The following is a 27113-nucleotide window of genomic DNA, read 5'->3' as shown; positions in this document are numbered from 1 at the left end:
GCCAAGAACCTCACCTTCTTAGAACTACAGAAATCCGGGGACTGTAGTTCGTACTATACTTCCTTCAGTTCCGAAAATATCGGCATGAAAAGACAGGATTTAAACGCTGTGAGACAGCGTATTACCAAAAAAGCTGTCGCATTATAGTTGGAAATTATTTTAAAGTAACCTGGCCATAGAAATAGAAATGGCATAATATAATTAAAGTACCCGTATTACGAGATTAGTAGCCAGGTATATCACCAGCCATAGATGTTATATTTATTTCTTTGGCTGTATAGGCATCAATGAGACAGCTAAACATATTAACACATATTAGTTTAATTAGGATAGTGTATTTACGACTCTAATGATAGTCAATGATGTAGTCGGTGGTATGAATCTGAACGAGATAAAACAAAAGCAGTCTCAATTTCTTGGATCTGTACGGATGTTTGTACATTATGGAACAAAGGAAACAAAGTCTCTCAAAAAAGGAAACAAAGTCTCTCAAATAGAGTGTAACCACCCGGTGCAGGGTCTAGATTGGTACAAGATATTATAGCTCTTCTCCTGATACATTACATCATAAGTACAGATATAGTCTTGCTATATTTTCTGGAATGATGGATCATAGCGTAGTCCAAGGAATATCATCATTTAGACCTTGAGAATCTGAGGATAGTTTAAAAATCCATTTTTGTTCTTTAACAAATAGAAATTGCGATCTATCTCCAATATGTGAGGGTATGAAGGGCGTCTCCAGGATTATCCAAGAGAAGTCAGTCTCATTGTGATTGTGTTCGATGAAGTGTTTTGTGAGTTTCGAGACATTTTTCTTACAGCGAAAAGCGCTTTTGTGCTCTAGCATCCTAGTGCGTACTTTTCTTGTAGTCATCCCTACATATTTTTCATGACAGGGACATGTAATTAAATAAATTACATGTAAGGTGTTACAATTTGTGACATTTTTCAAGATCCAAGGGCGGCCAGTACCTATATCAATTTGGGTTGCTTTTGTGGTTTGTGGGAAAACCGTGCAATTTCCACACGGGTGGTGACCAATGACTGCTGCAATGTCCCAGAGTGTACCAAGAGGTCTTTTAGGTGCTTCTCTAGGCCGTGTGTATATCAGCCGATCTCGCAAGTTGGTAGATCGTTTGAAGGAGAATAGAGGAGGTTCAATTTTTTCACTGCCAAAGTTTAGAATTTTCCAGTTCTGTCTCACTATACGTTGTAGCTGGTTAGATTTAGTGTTATAGGTTGTCACCAGTGTTAGTCGGTCTAGAGGTGGTTTTACTACACCGACTTCTAGTAGTGCCTCACGGTGGTTGTTAGCTGCCCGTTTCCAAGAGCGAGAAATCAGCTTCTTGGGATAGTGCCGTGCCTGAAGTTGTTTAGATAGGCCCTCGGAGTGTTTTTGAAAGGTAGTGGATGTGGAGCAATTCCGACGTACCCGTAGAAATTGCCCATAGGGCAAATTGTTCCTTAGTGACTTCGGATGTTGACTCCCGTACAAAAGCAAAGAGTTTCTGGCCAGTGGTTTCTTGTAGAGCTCAGTTTCGAGGCCAGTGGTGGCAACGAAAATGGACAGATCCAGGAAAGAAATTCTTTCTTTGTTGCTTTCCACTGTGAACCTCAGAAAACGATTCTGATTATTTAGCCACTGGTGGAATGCCATAATAGATTTTTGGTCCCCTCGCCAAATGACGAGGATATCATCTATGTAGCGTTTCCACCAGTGGATGTGTGACTTGAAAGGGTTGTTAGGAGTCAATACACACTCTTGCTCAAAAGCATGGACGTATAGATTCGCCAGGCTGGGAGCAAAAATGCTCCCCATGCTGGTGCCTGAGATCTGTAAGTATATAGTGTTCTCAAATTTGAAGAAATTCTCTTTCATAGCTATTTTCGCTAAGGACATAATGAAAGGCACAGGTGTTATAGATTCCAGGTTCGCCTCTTCCAGAATCTGCATGATGGTATCAAGAGTCTCATCCTGCGGGATGGAGGTGTAGAGTGACTCTACGTCTAGTGAGACCAGGACGTCAGTCTCTACATTGAATTCAATGTCTGGGATAGCTCGTAGTATATCCTTGGTATCCTTAAGATAAGTCGGCATCGTCTGCACCAAGGGCCTCAGAAAGAAATCCACGAATGCCGATAGGGGCTCTAAAAGAGACCCCTGACCTGATATTATTGGTCGCCCTGGTGGTGGTCTTTGTGTCTTATGGACTTTCGGTAGGGTGTAGAAGTAAGGCATCGTTGGATTCTCTGTTTGCAAAAACTGTGCTTCATGTGTAGTGATCCAACCTTCATTAAGAGCTTCTTCAACTAGGATCTTGATCTCATGCTTGAGTCTATCAGTAGGATCTACTTCCAGGGGAGCATATGAATTCCTGTAGTTGAGTTGGCGGAGGCATTCTATGCGGTACACCAAAGTGTCCTGTACCACTATTGAGCCCCCTTTGTCTGCTGGCTTAATAGTAATTAGGGGATCTTGTGACAAAGATTGCAGTGCTCTCTCTTCGATGTTAGATAGATTTTTGAACACTCTGGTTGGGTGTGTGCCTTAATTTCTTTACTTCCTCCTTCATGGCCCTTTCGAAAACCGCCACTTGGGGTGGTATCGAGTGGATGGGAGGGAGAAAATTGGACTTAATCCTAAGTCTGGTGTTTCTGTCAACTGTCTCATCACTCATGGCTTCTTTGTCTCTAAAGAAATAATGCAAACGCAGTTTGCGAAAGAAGTTATGTAGTTCCACCTGAAGTTTGAAGGGGTCTCCATTGTCTGTGAAGACATATCCCAAGCCTTTATTCAAGACTGCCTCTTCCAAAGTTGAGAGGGTCTTGTTGCTAAGGTTGATTACTAGGCTGGGTTGGTCAATGTGAGTCAAGGACGAGGGGTCCCTCTCGTTTGGCTCCGCGTCGCTGTGTGTGGTCCCGTTTGACCTTCCCATTGTACCTGGGTTTGTGTGTTGTTTCTTCTTTTGCCTCTTGAACGGCGTTGACCAAACCCTAAAAAAGGAGGGCTATTGAAATTTTGGTGGCCTGGGAAGGGTCCTGCTGGAGGTTGTAAGGGGTATTGGTAGGGCCCTGGGTGACCCCATGGCATGGGTGGCCACCAGGGTTGTTGATATTGAATGAATGAATGAAAATATTTGTAGAGCGCACGATGGCCAAAACGGCTTCCTGGCGCTGGGAGCTCTAAAGAACCGAACAGACAGGGCCAGGAGGTTTAGCAGGGGTAGGCCAGGGCAAACAGAAAAGTTTTCAGCGCTTTACGGAAATGTGAAAAGATAGGGATCGAACGCATAGAAAGAGGAAGGGAGTTCCAGAACCGGGGAGCAAGAACAGAAAAACGGGTTCCACCAGTGCGAGATTTGTGAAAGCGGGGAACAGTGAGGAGGGCAGAAGATGATGAACGGAGAGTGCGGGCAGGGGTGTGAAGGGAAATCAAAGAATTGATGAAAGCCGGTGCAGAGTGATCAAGGGCCCGATAAACAAGGCACCCTAGTTTGAACAGAGATCTCTGCAAAATGGGCAACCAGTGAAGGGATTTAAGGACGGGAGTGATATGATGGGTTTTGGGCAAGTGAAAGATAAGACGGGCAGCCTGATTCTGGATAGCTTGTAAGCGGCGGGTTTCATAGGCAGGAATGCCGGCGAACAAGCTGTTGCCATAATCAAGGCGGGAAGTGATGAGGGCAGAAATAATGATTTTAAGGGAGTCAAGAGAAAAGAAACGAGAGATTTTCCGGATCATTCGGAGGGAAAGAAAACATGAGGACACCACGGCACTGACCTGGCCGTGCATGGACAGGTCCTGTCTGACCTTGATGCCCAAAGTTTTAACAGAGGGAACGGAGGTGGGAGGGGGGCCAAGAATGGGAGGCCAGAAAGCAGGGGACCAGGGGCTGGATGAGCCGCCAATCAGGACAAGCTCAGTCTTATCTGGATTGAGCTTGAGGTGGTTGGCGCTCATCCACCCAGAAATAAAGACCATGGTGGAGTGGAAAAAGGATAAAGAGTGAGAAGAAGAGGAAAGATCAAAGACGAGCTGGAGGTCATCAGCGTAGTTATACACAGAGACCCCCAGCTCAAGAAGGGAAGAGATAAGAGGGTGAATATAGAGGTTGAAAAGAAGGGGAGAAAGAGAGGAACCTTGGGGGACCCCACAGGGCACCGGGAGGGGGGAAGCAGAAAAGCCGGGAAGGTGAACGGCTTGGGAACGACCTGTCAAGAAGGAGGTGATCCAGGAGAGGGCAGAACCTCGTATGCCCGCTGCGCTGACACGGTCCAAAAGAATGTTATGGTCGACCGTGTCAAACGCAGCGGACAAGTCGAGGAGGATCAAAGCTTGGGGGAGTTGACGTCGGCCTTGGCTTTAAGCTCGTCAAGGACGGCTAACACCACGGTTTCGGTCGAATGACCCGAACGGAAACCGGCTTGGTGAGAGGCCAGGAGCTGGTTCTGTTCAACATAAACAGAGAGACAGGAAGTAACGTAAGATTCAAGGATTTTAGCAAGATAAGGGAGAAGAGAGATAGGTCTAAAGTTAGAGGGAAGAGAAGAATCGAGACCAGGTTTTTTAAGGATGGGAGAAACAATAGCAGATTTAAATGAAGAAGGGACCAATCCAGTGGAGAGAGAAGCATTAAGAAAGGAGAGAGGGGTATCAGGACAGGAAGAGAAAAGGGTTTTAAGAATACGGGCAGGGGCACAATCAGTGGGGGAGCCAGACTTGATTTTAGTGAGCAGAGCTAGAAAAGAGTCCAAGGAGAGGGGGGGAAAAGAAGAGAAGGAAGGTTTAGACACAGAGGGAACAGGAACAGAGTGAGGAGGAGTAAAAGGAGTGACCAAGATGTTAGATTTAATTTTAACAATCTTCTCGATAAAGAAGTTGTTAAGAGAAGAGCAGAGGGCCTGGGAGGGAGTGAAGTGAGGGCAAGCACGATCAGAGGTGGCCAAGTTGTTGACCAGAGAGAAGATTTCTTTAGCTTTGTTAGCCGATAGCGCCACTTGTTCGGAGAAGTACTTGGTCTTAGTGGCCAAGATGGCCATCTTGTACTCCTTAAGAAGAATTTTGTATTTGGCCTTGTGGTCAGGGCAGTAGCTACGGCGCCAAAGGCGCTCTGAGCGTCTAAGCTCCAGTTTAAGAGTCTTGAGCTCCGGGCTAAACCAACGGTGAGCCTCGTGAGGGCGAATGGACTTGACTAACTTGAGGGGGGCTACTAAATCACATGCAGAAGAGAGCCAATTACCAACTACAGCGGCCTGTGAATCAAGGGGAATACCAGTGAGGTCTGGGGAAGAAGAAGCAAGGGAGTGAGAGAGGGAGGCCAAGTCAACACGATTCCAGCTACGGGAGAAGACATTCTTGGGACGAAGGGGCTTGTGAGGGGAACCAGTGGTGATAGAAAAGGAAATGAGAGAGTGATCAGACCATGTACATGGGAGGATACTGGGGGGGGGAAACTATGTCCTGGGATGACCAAACTTGGTCCAGGATGTGTCCGAGATTGTGGGTAGGGACCAAGACATGAGACTTAAGGTTGAGACAGAGGAGAGTGGCCGTGAAGTCCTTGGATGCTGAGTCCTCCCTGGGATCGCCAGGCCAGTAGTTAAAGTCCCCAAGCAGGAGGACAGAGGAGTTATTAACCACCAGCGTTTGGTGGTATTGGTGGCCTCTTTGTTGTTGGAAACGTATTGGGAGACCTTGTCCTCTACCTGGATGGAAAGGAGGACCAGCCGTATCCGTGTCGCTCCCTGAATCATTGCTAGACCCTGAGTAACTAGACCCATAGTATCTTCCATTCTTTCTAAATTCAGGTGCTTTGTAGGAGTCGCTGGTGTAAGGATATACGACCTCTATTTTGAATTTCTCTAAATCTTTTTTGAATGTATCCACTTTTGACTTCAGAATGGAATCATTAAATTCTTTGTTGTTTTTGTTGCATTCTTCCGATTGTTTTTTGAACACTGCTGGTGCAATGGTGGTTCTAATTTGCCCTTCAAGGACCTGGATTTCTATGAGGATAGCATCAGCTACCCTCTTGGCGGTGCTGATTATCAAAATTAACCAGTCCCTGGTACACCGCCAAGCTATTAAGGACCAGTCCTTGAGGAATGCCTTATCCGTCAGAGAGAGTCTTGGGGCATTTCTAACAATCAACCCGGGTGGGGCACAACTAGCTCTGAGATATTCGGCCATTATAATTCCGTGTACTGCTGTACGTGAATATGACTTTTTTAATGAAAGGGCTTTGGCCCAATCATCGGTGGGAACCGAGGACGGACCGGGTAAAGACTCTAAAATGCTAGGCATGTTATCTAGGATAGTTTGTGAGACTGAATCATCAAAGGTCAGTCCCTGACGTTCTGCCATAATGATTAGATCAAGTAAATTAGTCCAAAAGCCGTGTCGGGGAACTGGGGAGAATAAGGGTGCAGAGACAACAACTAATTCGGCAACCGTGATTAGGTAACTACCTAATTAGTGTAGTTAAATGAAGAAAGACCTGCAGCCGGCAGCTGCTCAAACTAATGAAAACAAAACAGGGGTTGGAGGGTCTAAGGGAATTTAAAGACCTGCCTAGGTTCAAGTCCCCTTGCACATTAATACAATACAAAAGAACCCAGGGGTCTAGAGTCACAAGAATTCTATGCTCTCTCAAGACTGTATTTCTCAATTCTGTCTATATAGTACAAAAGTGGATAATATACCAGTCCTTATTAGTTGTGTACAAACCAACGCAAAAGACCACTAGCAACGGTAGGTGAGACCCAAGATCCAGATAATGGATTACCATCAAAGTTCTTGTTAGTGATCTAATTGTATCATCTGGCCATCCACAGTACAGGGCTGGAGCGTCTCTAGATCATTTGAGACTAATTCCTGTGCCGTCTGGTAGGACTGGGGTCAGACCCACAGTCACATGTCGACCATGCGTGGGATCACTAAATGGAAAACGTGCAGTGCAGAGTGTGAAGATGTGAAAAAGTGATATTAAAAAGAATAGAGGAATTACAATAAGAAAACTTTAATGTCTGTAATTCTCTTTCTATTAAAAACCAGAACAGTGCAACATCACAGTATAAACAAATGACTGTTAAGGAGCCAACATGTTTCTGCCTCGACGGGGATTCACTCCCTAGGCTTTCATCAGGGCCTCTGTTCTTATATATAATTGCTACTGCAAGTGATCATGTGCTCTTATTTATGAACTAACAAAACAGTGACAATACAAAGGATATAAATTCTTTTAGTCCTCCATGTCAGCTGGTGTATCAATCACCTAAAACACACATTGCACAGTGGTATAATTACATTGGAAATGTAACTCTTTATATTGATATGGAAGGACTACAAGGGTTCCATTACTCACCCTTCTTGATAGGGGAAAACACCTCACCTCACCTGGACCAAGCTCAGAGTAAGGGAGGCCACGCTCTAAGAATAAGAAAAAGAGAAGGGAACCTAAAATCAGAACCAAAAACAAAACTGTGCTTTTCTATCTTATAAAGGTCCCCTAGGAATGTCTTAACTAAGAGGTAAAGTATTTGCAACCTCTAACCCTCCTTGCTCACCCTAGAGCAACTGGACTGTATACTTGAGAAATGCTGTAAAGGTTGCTGTGCCTATAAGTACCAGAACTTCCTGGTCAGGTAATAAAGTCAGCATAGGCATGTAAAAGGACTCACCTCTCCGTCGTTGCCCCGAACTGAATCTGAGGTTTGGGGGAGGCGACGCCTTAGAGAAGTGTCCAGTTATTTGTAGAAAGAGGAGTTGCCAATTATCCTATTAGCACTCGTTTCTGTTCTTTTACGTGTGGAAGGGGCTCGGTTAGTGTCAGCCAATGGAATAATGAAAAGACTGGGCTTCGCGTTTTATCGCGAGATATCCCGAGGGCTCACTAGCTATGAATTATGGTGTTATCTCTCCAAGCTGTGTGTGCCTAGCGGTTTTATCAGGTGAAAGCAGCGATGCGTTGAAAGGTCGCAATCGCTTAGACTGGGACTGGAAGCGGTGTATTGCTGCTCCTTCTGTGTGAATACAATGCGTCTTCTCGCGAGAGGTGGCTACTCGCGCGAGACCTCCTTAGAACTACAGAAAACCGGGGACTGTAGTTCGTACTATACTTCCTTCAGTTCCGAAAATATCGGCATGAAAAGACAGAATTTAAACGCTGTGAGACAGCGTATTACCAAAAAAGCTGTCGCATTATAGTTGGAAATTATTTTAAAGTAACCTGGCCATAGAAATAGAAATGGCATAATATAATTAAAGTACCCGTATTACGAGATTAGTAGCCAGGTATATCACCAGCCATAGATGTTATATTTATTTCTTTGGCATATTAGTTTAATTAGGATAGTGTATTTACGACTCTAATGATAGTCAATGATGTAGTCGGTGGTATGAATCTGAACGAGATAAAACAAAAGCAGTCTCAATTTCTTGGATCTGTACGGATGTTTGTACATTATGGAACAAAGGAAACAAAGTCTCTCAAAAAAGGAAACAAAGTCTCTCAAATAGAGTGTAACCACCCGGTGCAGGGTCTAGATTGGTACAAGATATTATAGCTCTTCTCCTGATACATTACATCATAAGTACAGATATAGTCTTGCTATATTTTCTGGAATGATGGATCATAGCGTAGTCCAAGGAATATCATCATTTAGACCTTGAGAATCTGAGGATAGTTTAAAAATCCATTTTTGTTCTTTAACAAATAGAAATTGCGATCTATCTCCAATATGTGAGGGTATGAAGGGCTTCTCCAGGATTATCTAAGAGAAGTCAGTCTCATTGTGATTGTGTTCGATGAAGTGTTTTGTGAGTTTCGAGACATTCTTCTTACAGCGAAAAGCGCTTTTGTGCTCTAGCATCCTAGTGCGTACTTTTCTTGTAGTCATCCCTACATATTTTTCATGACAGGGACATGTAATTAAATAAATTACATGTGAGGTGTTACAATTTGTGAAATTTTTCAAGATCCAAGGGCGGACAGTACCTATATCAATTTGGGTTGCTTTTGTGGTTTGTGGGCAAACCGTGCAATTTCCACACGGGTGGTGACAAATGACTGCTGCAATGTCCCAGAGTGTACCAAGAGGGCTTTTAGGTGCTTCTCTAGGCCGTGTGTGTATCAGCCGATCTCGCAAGTTGGTAGATCGTTTGAAGGAGAATAGAGGAGGTTCAATTTTTTCACTGCCAAAGTTTAACATTTTCCAGTTCTGTCTCACTATACGTTGTAGCTGGTTAGATTTAGTGTTATAGGTTGTCACCAGTGTTAGCCGGTCTAGAGGTGGTTTTACTACACCGACTTCTAGTAGTGCCTCACGGTGGTTGTTAGCTGCCCGTTTCCAAGAGCGAGAAATCAGCTTCTTGGGATAGTGCCGTGCCTGAAGTTGTTTAGATAGGCCCTCGGCGTGTTTTTGAAAGGTAGTGGATGTGGAGCAATTCCGACGTACCCGTAGAAATTGCCCATAGGGCAAATTGTCCCTTAGTGACTTCGGATGTTATGTTCGGACTTATCTTAAGGACACCAAGGATATACTACGAGCTATCCTAGACATTGAATTCAATGTAGAGACTGACGTCCTGGTCTCACTAGACGTAGAGTCACTCTACACCTCCCTCCCGCAGGATGAGACTCTTGATACCATCATGCGGATTCTGGAAGAGGCGAACCTGGAATCTATAACACCTGTGCCTTTCATTATGTCCTTAGCGAAAATAGCTATGAAAGAGAATTTCTTCAAATTTGAGAACACTATATACTTACAGATCTCAGGCACCAGCATGGGGAGCATTTTTGCTCCCAGCCTGGCGAATCTATACGTCCATGCTTTTGAGCAAGAGTGTGTATTGACTCCTAACAACCCTTTCAAGTCACACATCCACTGGTGGAAACGCTACATAGATGATATCCTCGTCATTTGGCGAGGGGACCAACAATCTATTATGGCATTCCACCAGTGGCTAAATAATCAGAATCGTTTTCTGAGGTTCACAGTGGAAAGCAACAAAGAAAGAATTTCTTTCCTGGATCTGGCCATTTTCGTTGCCACCACTGGCCTCAAAACTGAGCTCTACAAGAAACCACTGGCCAGAAACTCTTTGCTTTTGTACGGGAGTCAACATCCGAAGTCACTAAGGGACAATTTGCCCTATGGGCAATTTCTACGGGTACGTCGGAATTGCTCCACATCCACTACCTTTCAAAAACACGCCGAGGGCCTATCTAAACAACTTCAGGCACGGCACTATCCCAAGAAGCTGATTTCTCGCTCTTGGAAACGGGCAGCTAACAACCACCGTGAGGCACTACTAGAAGTCGGTGTAGTAAAACCACCTCTAGACTGACTAACACTGGTGACAACCTATAACACTAAATCTAACCAGCTACAACGTATAGTGAGACAGAACTGGAAAATTTTAAACTTTGGCAGTGAAAAAATTGAACCTCCTCTATTCTCCTTCAAACGATCTACCAACTTGCGAGATCGGCTGATACACACACGGCCTAGAGAAGCACCTAAAAGACCTCTTGGCACACTCTGGGACATTGCAGCAGTCATTGGTCACGACCCGTGTGGAAATTGCACGGTTTGCCCATAAACCACAAAAGCAACCCAAATTGATATAGGTACTGGCCGCCCTTGGATCCTGAAAAATTTCACAAATTGTAACACCTCACATGTAATTTATTTAATTACATGTCCCTGTCATGAAAAATATGTAGGGATGACTACAAGAAAAGTACGCACTAGGATGCTAGAGCACAAAAGCGCTTTTCGCTGTAAGAAGAATGTCTCGAAACTCACAAAACACTTCATCGAACACTATCACAATGAGACTGACTTCTCTTGGATAATCCTGGAGAATCCCTTCATACCCTCTTATATTGGAGATAGATCGCAATTTCTATTTGTTAAAGAACAAAAATGGATTTTTAAACTATCCTCAGATTCTCAAGGTCTAAATGATGATATTCCTTGGACTACGCTATGATCCATCATTCCAGAAAATATAGCAAGACTATATCTGTACTTATGATGTAATGTATCAGGAGAAGAGCTATAATATCTTGTACCAATCTAGACCCTGCACCGGGTGGTTACACTCTATTTGAGAGACTTTGTTTCCTTTTTTGAGAGACTTTGTTTCCTTTGTTCCATAATGTACAAACATCCGTACAGATCCAAGAAATTGAGACTGCTTTTGTTTTATCTCGTTCAGATTCATACCACCGACTACATCATTGACTATCATTAGAGTCGTAAATACACTATCCTAATTAAACTAATATGTGTTAATATGTTTAGCTGTCTCATTGATGCCTATACAGCCAAAGAAATAAATATAACATCTATGGCTGGTGATATACCTGGCTACTAATCTCGTAATACGGGTACTTTAATTATATTATGCCATTTCTATTTCTATGGCCAGGTTACTTTAAAATAATTTCCAACTATAATGCGACAGCTTTTTTGGTAATACGCTGTCTCACAGCGTTTAAATCCTGTCTTTTCATGCCGATATTTTCGGAACTGAAGGAAGTATAGTACGAACTACAGTCCCCGGTTTTCTGTAGTTCTAAGGAGGTCTCGCGAGAGTAGCCACCTCTCGAGAGAAGACGCATTGTATTCACACAGAAGGAGCAGCAATACACCGCTTCCAGTCCCGGTCTAAGCGATTGCGACCTTTCAACGCATCGCTGCTTTCACCTGATAAAACCGCTAGGCACACACAGCTTGAAGAGATAACACCATAATTCATAGCTAGTGAGCCCTCGGGATATCTCGCGATAAAACGCGAAGCCCAGTCTTTTCATTATTCCATTGGCTGACACTAACCGAGCCCCTTCCACACGTAAAAGAACAGAAACGAGTGCTAATAGGATAATTGGCAACTCCTCTTTCTACAAATAACTGGACACTTCTCTAAGGCGTCGCCTCCCCCAAACCTCAGATTCAGTTCGGGGCAACGACGGAGAGGTGAGTCCTTTTACATGCCTATGCTGACTTTATTACCTGACGAGGAAGTTCTGGTACTTATAGGCACAGCAACCTTTACAGCATTTCTCAAGTATACAGTCCAGTTGCTCTAGGGTGAGCAAGGAGGGTTAGAGGTTGCAAAGACTTTACCTCCTAGTTAAGACATTCCTAGGGGACCTTTATAAGATAGAAAAGCACAGTTTTGTTTTTGGTTCTGATTTTAGGTTTCCTTCTCTTTTTCTTATTCTTAGAGCGTGGCCTCCCTTACTCTGAGCTTGGTCCAGGTGAGGTGAGGTGTTTTCCCCTATCAAGAAGGGTGAGTAATGGAACCCTTGTAGTCCTTCCATATCAATATAAAGAGTTACATTTCCAATGTAATTATACCACTGTGCAATTTGTGTTTTAGGTGATTGATACACCAGCTGACATGGAGGACTAAAAGAATTTATATCCTTTATATTGTCACTGTTTTGTTAGTTCATAAATAAGAGCACATTATCACTTGCAGTAGCAATTATATATAAGAACAGAGGCCCTGATGAAAGCCTAGGGAGTGAATCCCCGTCGAGGCAGAAACATGTTGGCTCCTTAACAGTCATTTGTTTATACTGTGATGTTGCACTGTTCTGGTTTTTAATAGAAAGAGAATTACAGACATTTAAGTTTTCTTATTGTAATTCCTCTATTCTTTTTAATATCACTTTTTCACATCTTCACACTCTGCACTGCACGTTTTCCATTTAGTGATCCCAAGCATGGTCGACATGTGACTGTGGGTCTGACCCCAGTCCTACCAGACGGCACTGGAATTAGTCTCAAATGATCTAGAGACCCTCCAGCCCTGTACTGTGGATGGCCAGATGATAAAATTAGATCACTAACAAGAACTTTGATGGTAATCCATTATCTGGATCTTGGGTCTCACCTACCGTTGCTAGTGGTCTTTTGCGTTGGTTTGTACACAACTAATAAGGACTGGTATATTATCCACTTTTGTACTATATAGACAGAATTGAGAAATACAGTCTTGAGAGAGCATAGAATTCTTGTGACTATTGCTCTACACGGAAACCCACACACATGGGGTGGCTCCACAAGCTATGGTATACAATGGGTATGGAGAGGATACAGGCCTCCTTAACCCTGACGCAGGCCGCATTCCTCGACACTTGGCAACCATTGGTAGACCTACTGGCAGATGAATTCAATGAGGTCACCTGTCCGAAATACCTCAGGGTTCTACGATTGGCGAACGAGTTCCAGAACATCTCTGAGGTCCCTGCCACCGACACCTCAGCTAGACAAGCTGGCACATAGTTCTTTAGCAAGCGACCACACCGGGGGGGGGGGCCTCTGGGGTAAGGGATAAGGAGACAGGGGGAGGGCGGGTTGTTAATGGGGGGGGGGTGGGTTTGCTCTGTTGGGGTTGTTTGGGACATGGCCGGTCCGCACCCAGCCCACACCCGCCCACATGGACCTATTTTCTACCCCAGTCACTCTGGACCCTTTTGGGGGTGTGGGGCTGCGGGGCAAGAAAGGGGCCCGCCCCCGATATGCATACTGTCCAACCGGTGTTATGTCCTCTTTGTTTGAAATGCAATAAAAATGATTTAAACAAAAAAAAACATATAGTATATGCGAATTACACTTAAAACATGCACTCGTACACACCCAAAAGGGTTTCAGAAGAGCAATAACTTATTGCCCCTTACTATCTTGTCATAATCTCTGGTACTATCCTCGTATGCTTTCATGCTTCACACTACACACAACTTATGATTAGTTGGAAACTCTGGATAAGAAATACATTGCACATTTGGCTTCGTACGCCTGGAAATATGAAGTAAAATCATGGCGAAAACACTCTGTCTTTTTAATCCAGTGCTAGCATGTAAGAGGCTCTTTTGCGGGAAAACGGGTATAATGACATAATCTATTTTCCACACAACTGATTCCTTGGTGAATCTCTTTTGTTTGGCCCTTGTTTGCATTTAGTTACAGATCGTTACACCACCCTTTATGTGAAGCTTATACTTTAGCACCCGGATCCTACAGCAATTAGAACCCCATGACTTCCTGCCATTGGTGCAGCAGGTGCAGTAGCTCCAGAACCCCGAGGGGGTCACTGAACTCTGATAATTGCAGGATAATACGATGAAAGCGTCATACCAATGCACCATTGTCCTTGCTCACAACAGGGCCCATGGAATCCGAGCTGCGCTACTGCTTATAGACACACCCCTCCGGGATACAGGCACCTTCCATGACCGTATCTACTGCTGATGGGTTTAAAGGTCTCATTGAATCTCCCATCTCCCTTTTCTGTCCCGGGACATCCCATCCGTTTTATCCCAGGCATGGCTGACCTCTGCTTCAAACAAAATCGGTAGTTTGAGCCCAGCACGTGTGAAAGTGACACTCCTTTCCCACAAGAATTGCAAACCGCTGCCTAGACTTTTAGTAGCACTTTTAAGATGTTACACTGGATTAAGGCACCTGCTGCACTGATCTGTCTATGTCCAGGGACTCCCAGAGTGTAGTGCTGACAGGGTAGTTTACATGTTTAGGGCACAAATGCAGAGATCAGCGTGAAATGTGCTAGTCAAAGTGCCGAACCCTCCCCCCTGTCAACCTCTGCTCTCACCACCACCTCCACTCCCCCCTCCCTCCCTGCACCTTTACTCCCACCTCCACTGCCACACCCTCCTTCATCCCTACACCTCCTCTCCGCCTCCCTCCACTTCCACTCCGACCTCCACTCCCTCCACCTCCACTCCTGTTTCCCTTCCCTCCACCTCCACTCCCACCACCAACTCTACTCCCCCTCCCTCCCTGCACCTTTACTCCCATCTCCACTCCCTCCTCCCTCCCTGCACCTCCTCTCCCCCTCCCTCTACTTCCACTCCCACCTCCCTCAACCTCCAATCTCCCACCTTCACTTCCTCCTCAATCCCTCCACATCACTCACTCACCCCCTCCCTCCACCTGTACTCCACCCTCCCCACCCCTTCCCTGCACCTCCACTCCCCCTCCTCCCATCCCCTCCCTCCCTGCACCTCCACTCAACTCTTACCCCACCACTCCCTATACCTCCACTACCCCCCTCCCCCCACTGCCCCCTTCCTTGCATAAACAATAAAACTAGAACACATTTTTGGTATTAATTCTGGTTTTTATTAGGATACGTCAAATGTATATAATGTTTTCTAGGTTATATATGAAGTGACAAATGGTTATAACACTTTCTTAATTATAACTTATAACCTATAACTTTTAAACATGCTGCACAACCTGCTCTGCAACACATTAACACCACCACCACCACCACATCCACCACCACCACCACCGCCACATCCACCACCGCCACATCCACCACCGCCACATCCACCAGCACCACATCCACCAGCACCACATCCACCACCACCACATCCACCACCACCATATCCACCACCACCACATCCAACACCACCACATCCACCCCATCCACCATATCCACCACCACCACATCTGTGTGTGTGTGTGTGGCTCTGTGTGTGTGGCTATGTGGGTGTGTGTGTGGGTGGGTGCAAATGCAATAGGTCTCGCATTTGCATGACATTAAGCTATTTGCACTGTTCCCTCGCTGTGCTTGCTTTCCTGCCCCCTGGTCCCTCGTTGTGATTGTGATTCTGCCCTCTGTTCCCTCGTTGTGATTGTGATTCTGTCCACTGTTCCCTCGTTCTGATTGTGATTCTGTCCTCTGTTCCCTCGTTGTGATTGTTTTTCTGCCCTCTGTTCCCTCGTTGTCATTCTGCCCTCTGTTCCCTCGTTGTCTTTCTGCCCTCTGTTCCCTCGTTGTCATTCTGCCCTCTGTTCCCTCGTTGTCATTCTGCCCTCTGTTCCCTCATTGTGATTGTTTTTCTGCCCTCTGTTCCCTCGTTGTCATTCTGCCCTCTGTTCCCTCGTTGCCATTCTGCCCTCTGTTCCCTCGTTGCCATTCTGCCCTCTGTTCCCTCGTTGTCATTCTGCCCTCTGTTCCCTCGTTGTCATTCTGCCCTCTGTTCCCTCGTTGTCATTCTGCCCTCAGTTCCCTCGTTGCGATTCTTCCCTCTGTTCCCTCGTTGCAATTCTGCCCTCTGTTCCCTTGTTGTGATTGTTTTTCTGCCCTCTGTTCCCTGTGTGAGGCTCTGTGTGTGTGTGGCTCTGTGTGTGTGTGTGGCTCTGTGTGTGTGTGGGGCTGTGTGTGTGTGTTGGGGCTGTGTGTGTGTTGGGCTCTGTGTGTGTGTGTGTTGGGCTGTGTGTGTGTGTGTGTGTTGGGCTCTGTGTGTGTGTGTGTTGGGCTCTGTGTGTGTGTGTGTTGGGCTCTGTGTGTGTGTGTTGGGCTCTGTGTGTGTGTGTGTGTGTGTGTGTGGGTGTGTTGGGCTGTGTGTGTGTGCGTGTGTGTGTTGGGCTCTGTGTGTGTGTTGGGCTCTGTGTGTGTGTTGGGCTCTGTGTGTGTGTGTTGGGCTCTGTGTGTGTGTGTTGGGCTCTATGTGTGTGTGTTGGGCTCTGTGTGTGTGTGTTGGGCTCTGTGTGTGTGTGTTGGGCTCTGTGTGTGTGTGTGTGTTGGGCTCTGTGTGTGTGTGTTGGCCTCTGTGTGTGTGTTGGGCTCTGTGTGTGTGTGTGTGTGTGTGTGTTGGGCTCTGCGTGTGTGTGTGTTGGGCTCTGTGAGTGTGTGTGTGTTGGGCTCTGTGTGTGTGTTGGGCTCTGTGTGTGTGTTGGGCTCTGTGTGTGTGTTGGGCTCTGTGTGTGTGATCGGCTCTGTGTGTGTGTTGGGCTCTGTGTGTGTGTGTGTGTGTTGGGCTCTGTCTGTGTGTGTGTGTTGGGCTCTGTGTGTGTGTGTGTGTGTTGGGCTCTGTCTGTCTGTCTGTGTTTGGCTCTGTCTGTTTGTGTGTGTGTGGCTCTGTGTGTGTGTGGCTCTGTGTGTGTGGCTCTGTCTGTGTGTGTGTGGCTCTGTCTGTCTGTGTGTGTGGCTCTGTCTGTGTGTGTGGCTCGGTGTCTGTGTGTGTGGCTCGGTGTCTGTGTGTGTGGCTCTGTCTGTGTGTGGCTCTGTGTGTGTGGCTCTGTGTGTGTAGCTTTTTTGTAGGTGGCTCTATGTGTGGGTGGCTCTGTGTGAGGGTGGCTGTGTGTGTGTTGGTGGCTCTGTGTGGGTTGTTGTGTGTGTGTGGGTGGCTCTATGTGAATGGCTCTGTGTGGGCGGCTCTGTGTGTGGGTCTAGCTTTGTGTGTGTGGCTCTGTGTGTGGGTGCAAATGCAATAGGTCTCGCATTTGCGAGCGATTAAGCTATTGGCATTGTAAATGACAATGCCATTTATTTATATGTTTTAAAAACAAAAACATAAATAAAAATAATGTCATGAGCAATGCCAATAGCTCTAACTTTAAAAATGCTGAGACCATTGCATTGTAAATGCTTGTTAAAAGCATTTAATTGAGTCGCTCGCAAGTTCAGATAAACCTTAAGGACAGTAGGAAACGGAAAAGCCAAAAACACAACGAAAGTCAACTTTTTCCACTCTGAAAAGAAGAAGGTAAGCCTCAAGCTACGGACAAGAAAGAAGTAGTCTCTTCTAATTAGGACACTGTAGGAGATCATACATTTCACATAAGAAGCAGCAATGTTCACCCTTCTTTGAAGTGCCAGTGACACCTAAGATGGTAAGATTTGTCTTGGGTCTTGAGTGATGGTTGTATTTACTCTGAGAGGATGTGTCTGCCTTCCTTTGGTGGCCATGGATTGCTGGGCTCTGAGTGTCTCATGAGTCCGAGTGTCCTAAATGTGGACACCTGGAGCCTCTCCTTCAAAGAACTTAGCCACGTAGAGCAGGTTCTCTACTCATTTACTGTGGCCATAAATAAGTTCTATGTCCTAAGCAGCCTATGGCACTTTGTATCCCATACATGTCATGACAGGCCGTGTGATGTAATTTATCCCTGTAAGTAAGGTGAGTTGCTTAGATCTTTAAGATTCCTGATAGTACTACAACCATGTCCAGGCAAAGAGCTCACATGACACCTCATTGCCTTAGGAAATACTGAGTCAAACAGTTTTCTAAAATGGTTAATGACTCAACAGAACGCAGTACCCCTTCGGATATGTACTGACCGGACTTCGCAATTTGAGAATCGCAAATTGAGAATAATTTCAAGGGTGCAAGGGTGTCTTAAGAGCACCCTAATGCACCCCTGAAATGAACATGTTTGCGCAAACGGCACACATACATGCCCTAAGGGCATGTATATGCGCCACATGGCACCTTTACAAATGCCAAAAAGTGCATTTGTGAAAGAAATAGCAAATTACCACCAACTCGAAGTTGGTGGTAATTTGCGATTTCTTAATGAGAAATCGCACAGCTTGGGTGCTTGATACATAACATTTAAGGAATCGCAATTTGCGATTCCTTAAATGCTTTCGCAAAATTAAGGAATCGCAAATTTTGCGATTCCTTAAATATTGCAATGCGATTTTACTATTACATCGCATTTTGTGAATTTTTAGTGCAAACGCTGCTTTTTTGCGAATCGCAGCGTTTGCAACTAAAAAACGGTTGATACATATGCCCCATTGAATCCAGCTGAATGAAACAGAGGTGATGCCTTTGTGCTGTGGTCTTAGGAAAGGCGGTTTCCAGGTGTATGATTTTTTTCAACTCGATCGTTCGTATATGACCCAATGTGGTTCGACAGTCACCTTAGATCGCTGTGGTTATAAAGCATGCATTGTTCTTTAAGGTTATTGCTATACATGTTGTTGTTTGACAAAGAGACACGTGAGAGAGGCTTTGTCTCCACTTCCTCCCGTCTTTGCTCTTAATCTTCTAACAGAAAGGGTTATATTACAGGCAAGTCATTCTGACCGATGCCCAAGTGCATCAAAATGTCATCTTTTGTGGGTGATATTTTATGTTACTATTCGTCTAGATTTTGGCTACCCCCGGACCCGTAGTGTAGATTGGTAGCTACTCTCAATTCTCTGGATTTAAATCCCACAAGGATGAGGTTGACATGAGCTCTTTTTTGAATCTTTGCACCAAGTCTGTTCATGTTGAAGCATGATGTGCTTTCTTGCCTGAATAATTTGTTAATAGAGCATAAATGATTCGCTCACAAGCTTGGAACTCAAGCACTTAGTGAAGTCCTTCCACAGGGCTCATGTCGTTTCTAATAAACCATGCAGTCTCTTCAAAACTAACATGTGTTTACAGGTGCTGTGGGCTTTCTTCCTTCAAGTTCAAGTCTTTCCCAACCCCTGTGACCCAGCTGATGCTCATTGCATTTACACTATCTGTCCAGATCATTTTGGTTGAGCCTTCAGTATTCCACTGCAAATATTGATCCAATATTATTTTATGTACTGTGGCAGGCTGATATACAATCATTTTCAAGCAGCTTTTTTCCCTGAAGAAGGTCGCCTTCTGCATTACTGCTTGAACTGCTGAAACGTATTTCGACAGATATGCATTAGGCGCAGCATACACTAAATACAAAACTCCCCAACACAATTTAAGGGCTGCATAAGTGCAATTGTTCTGCCATTATTCTTTGCTATTGATGTATGTTGTCACATTTAAAGAACAATTTTAAAATAGACTTGTGTTCTGTCTAGTTTAGAAATATATTGTGTATTAGGATTTACATTATGACTTATTTATTCTAATTCATTGGAAGTTGAAACTGTTTGTTGTATAGACATGTATTGTTGAGTTATTGTTTGGTAGAGTAAGTAACGTGTACGTACATTTGATCCATTTGAGTGGCGTTATATTGTCTTTAAAATTTAAGCCTTTAATATTATTGACATCTTTACTTTATAAAATAAAGCAAGCATTTTTCTGCAAAATAGATATATTTGATCCCTTCAGGGAGCTTTTTAAGTTGAAGGCCTTAGACCGCGTAGTAAGGCCATGTCCAAATCAACCAGTGCCAGAGGCTTTAACTTCAGAAGAAAGTTCTGTTGTGCATCAGGTTCTCTGGTTTTTGGAAGACATAGGCCAAGGTCATGACAAAAAAACTTCACACTCCACTAGTGCATAGTGTATTGATGCTGAGAGATGGGGAAATGCCTTCTCTTGCACATGCCTGTGTTGTGTCACAATGTCTGTCTCAATAATTTGTGTTTCTGCATTCGTTTAAGGTGTGAGTGCTATCATGATTGCCTCAGAACCTGTGTTTGTCTCCCATATTTTGTGCCCTACTGCCTTACATTTGTGTTTCTGTGTCCATAGTCCTTGCATCAATGTCTGTGTGCCCTTGCCCCACTGCCTCTGCCCCTGTGCCATTTGCTCATATACTTGTCTGCATCCTTGCAGCCAGTCCTGGTATCCAGTCCCACAACAGTCACATCACAGAAATCGAAAACTTACTCTATGAATGCAAACATGCAGTGTAATTAATTGTTCAGGCTAATTTGCATAAGGAAATACAATATCTTGTGGGGCGCGTTTGGGGAGGCAAAGCACATGGATCCAAAATCTGAGCCCTTACTGTATTGGCTGCCATTGTTCTGCAATAGAAAGCCCCTACCTCCAGTATTTGTGTGAATTAAATTGTTACCATTAACCTGTATAGACATAGTCACCCCAAAAAGGACACTTTAACTCCAGCAAACCCCAAACAAGGCCTAAGATCTGATGCTTTCTTATGAAGCTGGGCCAGATATCTGCTAACTATCACAGGTTACTAAGACTTTGTGTACAGACCACTATTACATTGACAACTGCATGGTCTGTTTTCCTCACGTTATGTGATAATTTTTTTCCTGTTTTTTCCTTCACCTCTAGCATTGTATTGCTGACCGATAAAAGATATCAGAAACAGGATTCCGCTATAAGTTCAGTCCACACGAAGGTTAAAGGCGTTGCAGAGGCTAATAGCAGAATATGGGACACCGCAGAGTACACGCTGCCTATGCAGGTATGCTGTGATCCGCAGAGAATTTGTTGTGTTTGTGTGGTATTTGTAATGCACCCCAGCCACAAGGCTTGGACTAATGTACCAGGTGGAATGCAAAGCAAACACAAGGAGATGATGGACGGAGCGCTGAAACTTTTCAGACATTCACCCCCAGTCACTGTTCTGGGTTGAATCCATCATCATTGTTTAGCTCACTTCGCCACCTCAGGTCAGAACCAGCTATATGCAAACCAGTCTTGACCCTGTGCCTCATGGGAACAGTCCAGCCCGAACTGCCAAGCCAGGTCTTCCCTGACCCGGAAACAAGCGGACATACAACCGCATTATGAATCTAGGTGGGGGTGCTGTTTCCGAGAGGGGAAGCCGCAACACTCTTTGAGTAGCTGTGCACTCTACAAATCCCCTTCACTCATTCATGCATTCATTCATTCATGTGGACTACTTACTGAGTAGTGTACCTTATCTGGGGAGGAGAAGCATGCCTGACATACTTACTGCCTATTGACTGATGTCACTTTGTTTGCTCAGAAACGGGATGTCGTGGCTCCAGGTCGTGTATTTTAATTTCACTTTTCAGCACACAAGCACTTAAAAAAAAAACCTTAACAGCCTTTCTGAGGCCTGGGTCAATTTTAAGGTCTCGCACAGGCAGCCTGCATGTGCTGCTCTAGGAGAGGGCCTTTAGAAATCCGTCTTCATTTCATTTTTCAAGCACTCGTGCTTGTGGCGGCATCCACCTTGCGCACCGCTACTCTCTCCTGCGAGGTGGATGTCGGCACAAGCACGAGTGCTTGAAAAGTGAAGTAAAGACTGAGTGCAGACTGCTTGTTATTTATTGAAGGCCCTCTAGTGGCCATCAGCTTTAGCTTCAACCAGGAAGAACCTTGAAAAGCAACATTTTGAGATGAAAGCTTCCTTTGAAGCTTACAAAGAGCAACATCTTATTATGAAAGATTCAATAATGTTTTAGTGCAAATTTTGCAGCGTGTGAAGACACTAAGAATAAAAACATGATGACATTTTGAATTCAAAAATAGAGTTAGTGCCCAGTCTGGCCAAATTAACAAAACTTGTTTCTTTTGAGAGCAGCACAGTTGTTTTAAATACAAATTATTCGCGCCACTAAAATAGTCATTATTTAGTTAGAAATTTACTATAACAGATCCATCAGAAGAACCAAAGATACACTCTATCTTGACGAGTTGGTCAACATATAAACTAGAGAGTATTTTACTTCCTCATCCTCATGTGCGTAATTATACTAACTGAGATGGTTTTGTAGCACATAATACAACAGGAAATGTATTTAGCAAATGAATAATACATGTGTACTACTACCCAACACAACTGACCCCTGGTATCAGCCTAGGTAAAATCAAATAGTCTTTTAAATCTGCATTGATTTAATGTGTGACATGCAGGTCACATACAGTTATCTGCAGGAGGCTCACTACACCCTAACCTATTCTACCATACCAATATTTCACCCTGAAACGTACTGAATACACCTAAATATCTGCAATAAGTGCCTGAATTAACTCCCTGAGTAATTAAAAGTATTTGTATGTGACGAAAAAGGTCATCAAAAACATCTTTAAATTTGCTCGTATCGTTGTTGACAAATTCTAAGTCAGACTTTGTCAAAAATAATGCAAGTGTACCACCACAATATATTTTGAATGTCATTTGCTCTCTGACGCTGCCGATCATGACTCTGCTTTCCTTGATGATATCCACTTTAAATCGCCCCCGCCCAATATGAGTTCCCTGAGCAAATATTTTTTCATTATGAGATTAATTGTTGTTTTTTACCCCGCCTCCATCATTAAGGCGACGTGGTCTGTGAGTTTATGAAGGGGTTGGTGGTGGGTGATGTGGGGTGAGGTGTAGATGTTCCCTAGAAAAATGTGCACTGGGTGCTCACCTCGTACATTGTGATTGCTTCGCCCTTAGCGTTTATCGCTTCTCATCGCGCAATAAACAGACCACGCAGATGTCTTAAGCGTAAAATGCCATTTATTAGGACCAGGCTGCACAACAATAATCAGTTAACACAAATAACATCAACATCAATAACAAAACCCCCACATCAACTCTTCCTCGCTTCACTCTCTTCACCCACTCTGACTCATGTCTCCAACCACTCCATGCCCATTCTGTTCCTCATCCATATCCAAAAATCTCGTAGCATCCTACCCCGGTATCACCTGGCATTCCATTCATGCCTCCAGCTCCCCACATCATTCAATCTCCCCCCCCTCCAGGGATGGGTGCACCCGCTCTTGACTCCCCCACCCCTCCAAAGTATTGCCTACCCCACAGTCTGGCCTAAACTGGCACGCTATGCCAACCCTACCTCCAAACCCTGGTAACTGCAGGGTGGGTGGGTGGCCTTGCAAAAACTACCCTTCCGATGATACCGAGCACAGGAAGAGGAAGTTGCCTTCCTCCCCTGCGTGCTTATACCCACCCCCTAACTCCACCCCTTGACCCTGCCTGGGCCTACCCCTGCGCGAAAGACCCCGGGGGAAGACTAGTCTGCGACTTTGATTCCCCCAGGGCCCAGCATCTCGCAATAAACAGACCATTCAGATGTCTTAAGCATAAAAGGCCATTTATAAGGACCAGGCTGTACAACAATAATCAGTAATAAACACAAATAACATCAACATCAATAACAAAACCCCCACATCAACTCTTCCTCACTTCACTCTCTTCACCCACTCTGACTCATGTCTCCAACCACTCCATACCCATTCCGTTCTGTGAAAAAATACTTCTGAGTCTGTAATTTTATTGAAGAATCTTCTTTAGTCAGGTTATAGATGGTGACTTTTCCACGTAACTTCAAATCATAAAATTCTTTCGGAATCAGGGAAATGTTTGCACCAGAGTCAAATAACATGTTTATGTCACAATCATTAACCTTGACCAGATCGAGGGGAACCTTACATTTATTCTTGTTAATGGGAGCAAGAATCTCACCACAAAGTAATTCATCATCCTCAGATCGAGGGTCACTGTCACTTTGTATCAACACTTCTTTAACTCGCCTATTGGATTTGTATTTCTTGGCTCTACATGCTTTCGTGAAATGACCAACTTTCCCACAATTTCTACATTTAGATTTAAGAGCCGGGCAAGACTTGTCATTGGCAAAGTGATCTGTCATGTCACAACGATAACATTTCACTTTCATATCATTTTTTGAAGGAGATCTAGAGGATTTAGAAATGTACATTGGTTAATTTTTTTTTTAAGTAGACTTGGATGGTTTATTGGTAATTATCTGTACCTTTTCTTCGACAGAAACATTTTCTTTCTTCTTTATAACCTGAAAGCAAGCAAGAGAATGTTCTATTCTCTTTGCAATCTCAATGACCTCATCAAGTTTAGGATTGTCTTTCCGCCAGAGTTTGTCTTTAGCCTTTTCAATCGAACAACCTAGCAGACATTGATCCCTTATTCGTTCTTCAATGGCACTATCAAATTTACATGTGGCACCTAATTTGCGTAAGGCTGTAATATATGTTTCAACTGACTCATCTGGTTTTTGTACCCTCCTCCCAAAATGATAGCAATCAAGAATTGTTCTAACTTTTTAGGAGAAAGTGTCTGTCTAGTTTTTTGAGACAAATTTCAAACTCATTTAAGTTGCTCGACTTGTCATCGGTCAGACCAGGAAGTGTTCAAAAACTTCCTGCCCCTCAGAACCAAGATAGTGTTTTGACCAAACGCTCTTTAGGTCTAACACCCTCACTAGTCAAGCAATGACCTAAATAATCAATTTCTGAGAGAATAAATTTGCATTTGACTAAAGGGAACAATAAATGTCAGCCCCCTGTCAATGCAATGCAATACAAACTGCAACACTCCTTGCTCCACCGCTGAGCAATCTCCCAAAGCAGAATCCCCACGCCATCCCATAAAGGATCCAAATTCCACCCAAGCCAGTCGGTATGTCCGTCTTGTGGCATCAGCAATAGATTTTTCAACCAGGCCTATCACCCTCACTCCCCCAAGGCCCAGATGCCATCCGGCAGCCCGGTCTTGCACTGAACCGCTCCTGGTGCCAATCGCCGGGACCGCTGCCACTGCGAACGAGACAAAGCATCCGCAATGTCATTATTCGCTCCAGGGACATGCTTGGCTCTAAAAAACACATTCAAGCGCAAACATTTCAACATGAAACTTCTCAGAAATTGCAGCACTCTCAGGTCCCTTGCCCTCTGACAGTTAACCAGCTCAACCACAGTCATGTTGTCCATGTGGAAGAGCACAGATCTGTTATGAAACTCTGGGCCCCACACTTCCAGCTCCACCAGCAAGGGAAAACATTCCAGAAATGCAAAGCTTCTCCCCTGCTTCACCCAGTGAGCCGGCCAGCTCTCTGTGCAACACCTGCCATCCCAGAAAATCCCAAAACCAGCTGCCCCGGCTGCATCGGAATAAATTTGACATTGCCAAACCATCCTTTCGTCCTCAAAATCCAGGGACACCCCGTTAAAATCCGCCAAGAACGTCAGCCATGCCCTCAAGTCCGCCCGAAAACCCATGGAGATCCGGACCCTGTGGTGCAGAAGAACTGCCCTCGCATCGTCCACTGATGCGTAAAGCACCCTCGAGTCCTCCTCAGCGATGAAATCGTTCACAGACTGTCCTTCGGGCCACGAGAGATGATGTATCATCCGAAACTCACCCTCCTCCTTCTTGGGCACCACTCCCAGCAGAGAGATGATTAAGTCATCCGCCGGCCAGTCGCTAAACGGGCCAGCTATTCTCCCCTCCTTCACCTCCTTCTGCAATTTGGCAGCTACCACTCCCGGCAACTCCTTAGCTGATTTAAAATTTTCCACCCATCTCCTCACCCTGGGACCCTGATAGCCCACCCGAAAGCCCTTTGTGAAACCCCACTGAATTCTCAAAGCCGCCTCCTGATCCGGGTAACATGAGAGCTACGGGGCCATCGCCTCCACCTTAACAGGTGTAGGCGCCCTTTTGTCCAGTCTGTCCCCTTCCTTTTTCGTTTCGCCACTGTTCCGAGGGGTTGACCAGTGTAAGGCATTGGGTAAGGGCGTGCTTCCCCCCACACTTGCAGCACTCGTGTTTGAACTTACAAGGGTAGCGCGAGCAATAGCCCCGGTAGTAGCTCCAACAGGCCCCTGTGTTATAACTGCCTGGCTTGGTGGTCTGGCCTGTGCTACTGGCACCCGTGGTGTTTCCCCCTGCCCCGCTGTGGGCAGGACGCGGCAGAAAGGACTGATACACCACCGGCAAACCGCTGGCACTGTGGGTAGATGCCGGCAAGTGCGGGGATGCATCCACTGCATCCACAATTCCTGATCCACCTCACCCCAATGCTTGTCCGGATTAGCACTGACCCTGTCCCTGAACTCCTCATCTTAATTCAGCCAAGCAACCCCCCCGAACCGCATTTGGGCCTTCCTGATGATGTCCATATACTTCATTAGCGCTATGGCCCTATCCAGGTGCTTCACACAGTAAATACTAGCGTAAATAAATGCAAGATCCCTCCCCAAGCACAAATTAGAAATCGCCGACCTGATTGACGCGCATAACCTAGATCTCTTGTTCATCACAGAGACTTGGGGGGACGAAGCCTCCGGACCAGACTTTGGAGCAGCCACTCCTACTAACTACAATGTTTGTAGATTAGACAGGCCAATAAAAAAAGGGGGTGGCATTGCTATAATCTACAAAGACCACTTCAAACTTACGACGAAAACTTATATTTGCCCTGAATATGAGTCTCTCATTTTTACACTATGCCTCTCGGCCAAATCATCCTTCAAAGGCATGCTAATCTATCGCCCTCCGGGCTCAAGAGCCAAATTTCTCGCCAATATAGGCAATTTAATTGAAGCACCTGCAGACTCCCCTCACTTCACCATACTAGGTGACTTTAATTTTCACCTAGAAGTCACCAACAACCACGATACCACTCAGCTACTCACAGACCTATCAGCTGCTGGCCTGTTACAACTGATAAACTCTCCTACGCACCAGGCAGGCCACACATTAGACGGCATATTTACCAATAGTCCCCTTGTAACTGTCACCCAAACTATCACCCTTATTTGGACAGACCATGAAGCCATTTGTTTTACTGTTGAAACAAACCATACCAAACCTACTCCCACTGCCCCAAATCAATCCTCCTACAGAGA

The 27113-nt window shown here is 44.9% G+C and overlaps 1 protein-coding gene across 1 annotated transcript in view; it reads left to right on the top strand.

Annotated features, from left to right (window-relative positions):
* LOC147679439 (P2X purinoceptor 7-like) overlaps positions 1 to 27113 on the top strand; it is a 512498-nt gene that overhangs the window by 60815 nt on the left and 424570 nt on the right. Inside the window, exon 2 of the mRNA XM_086943008.1 lies at positions 20793 to 20925. Coding sequence (XP_086799134.1) covers positions 20793 to 20925 — 133 coding nt within the window. The remainder of the gene's footprint in view (positions 1 to 20792; positions 20926 to 27113) is intronic.

This window comes from Lissotriton vulgaris, chromosome 11 (assembly GCF_964263255.1).
Source record: "Lissotriton vulgaris chromosome 11, aLisVul1.2, whole genome shotgun sequence".
Lineage (NCBI taxonomy): Eukaryota > Metazoa > Chordata > Amphibia > Caudata > Salamandridae > Lissotriton > Lissotriton vulgaris.
The sequence above is the reverse complement of the archived record's forward strand: the minus strand, read 5'-3'. Positions and strand labels throughout refer to the sequence as shown.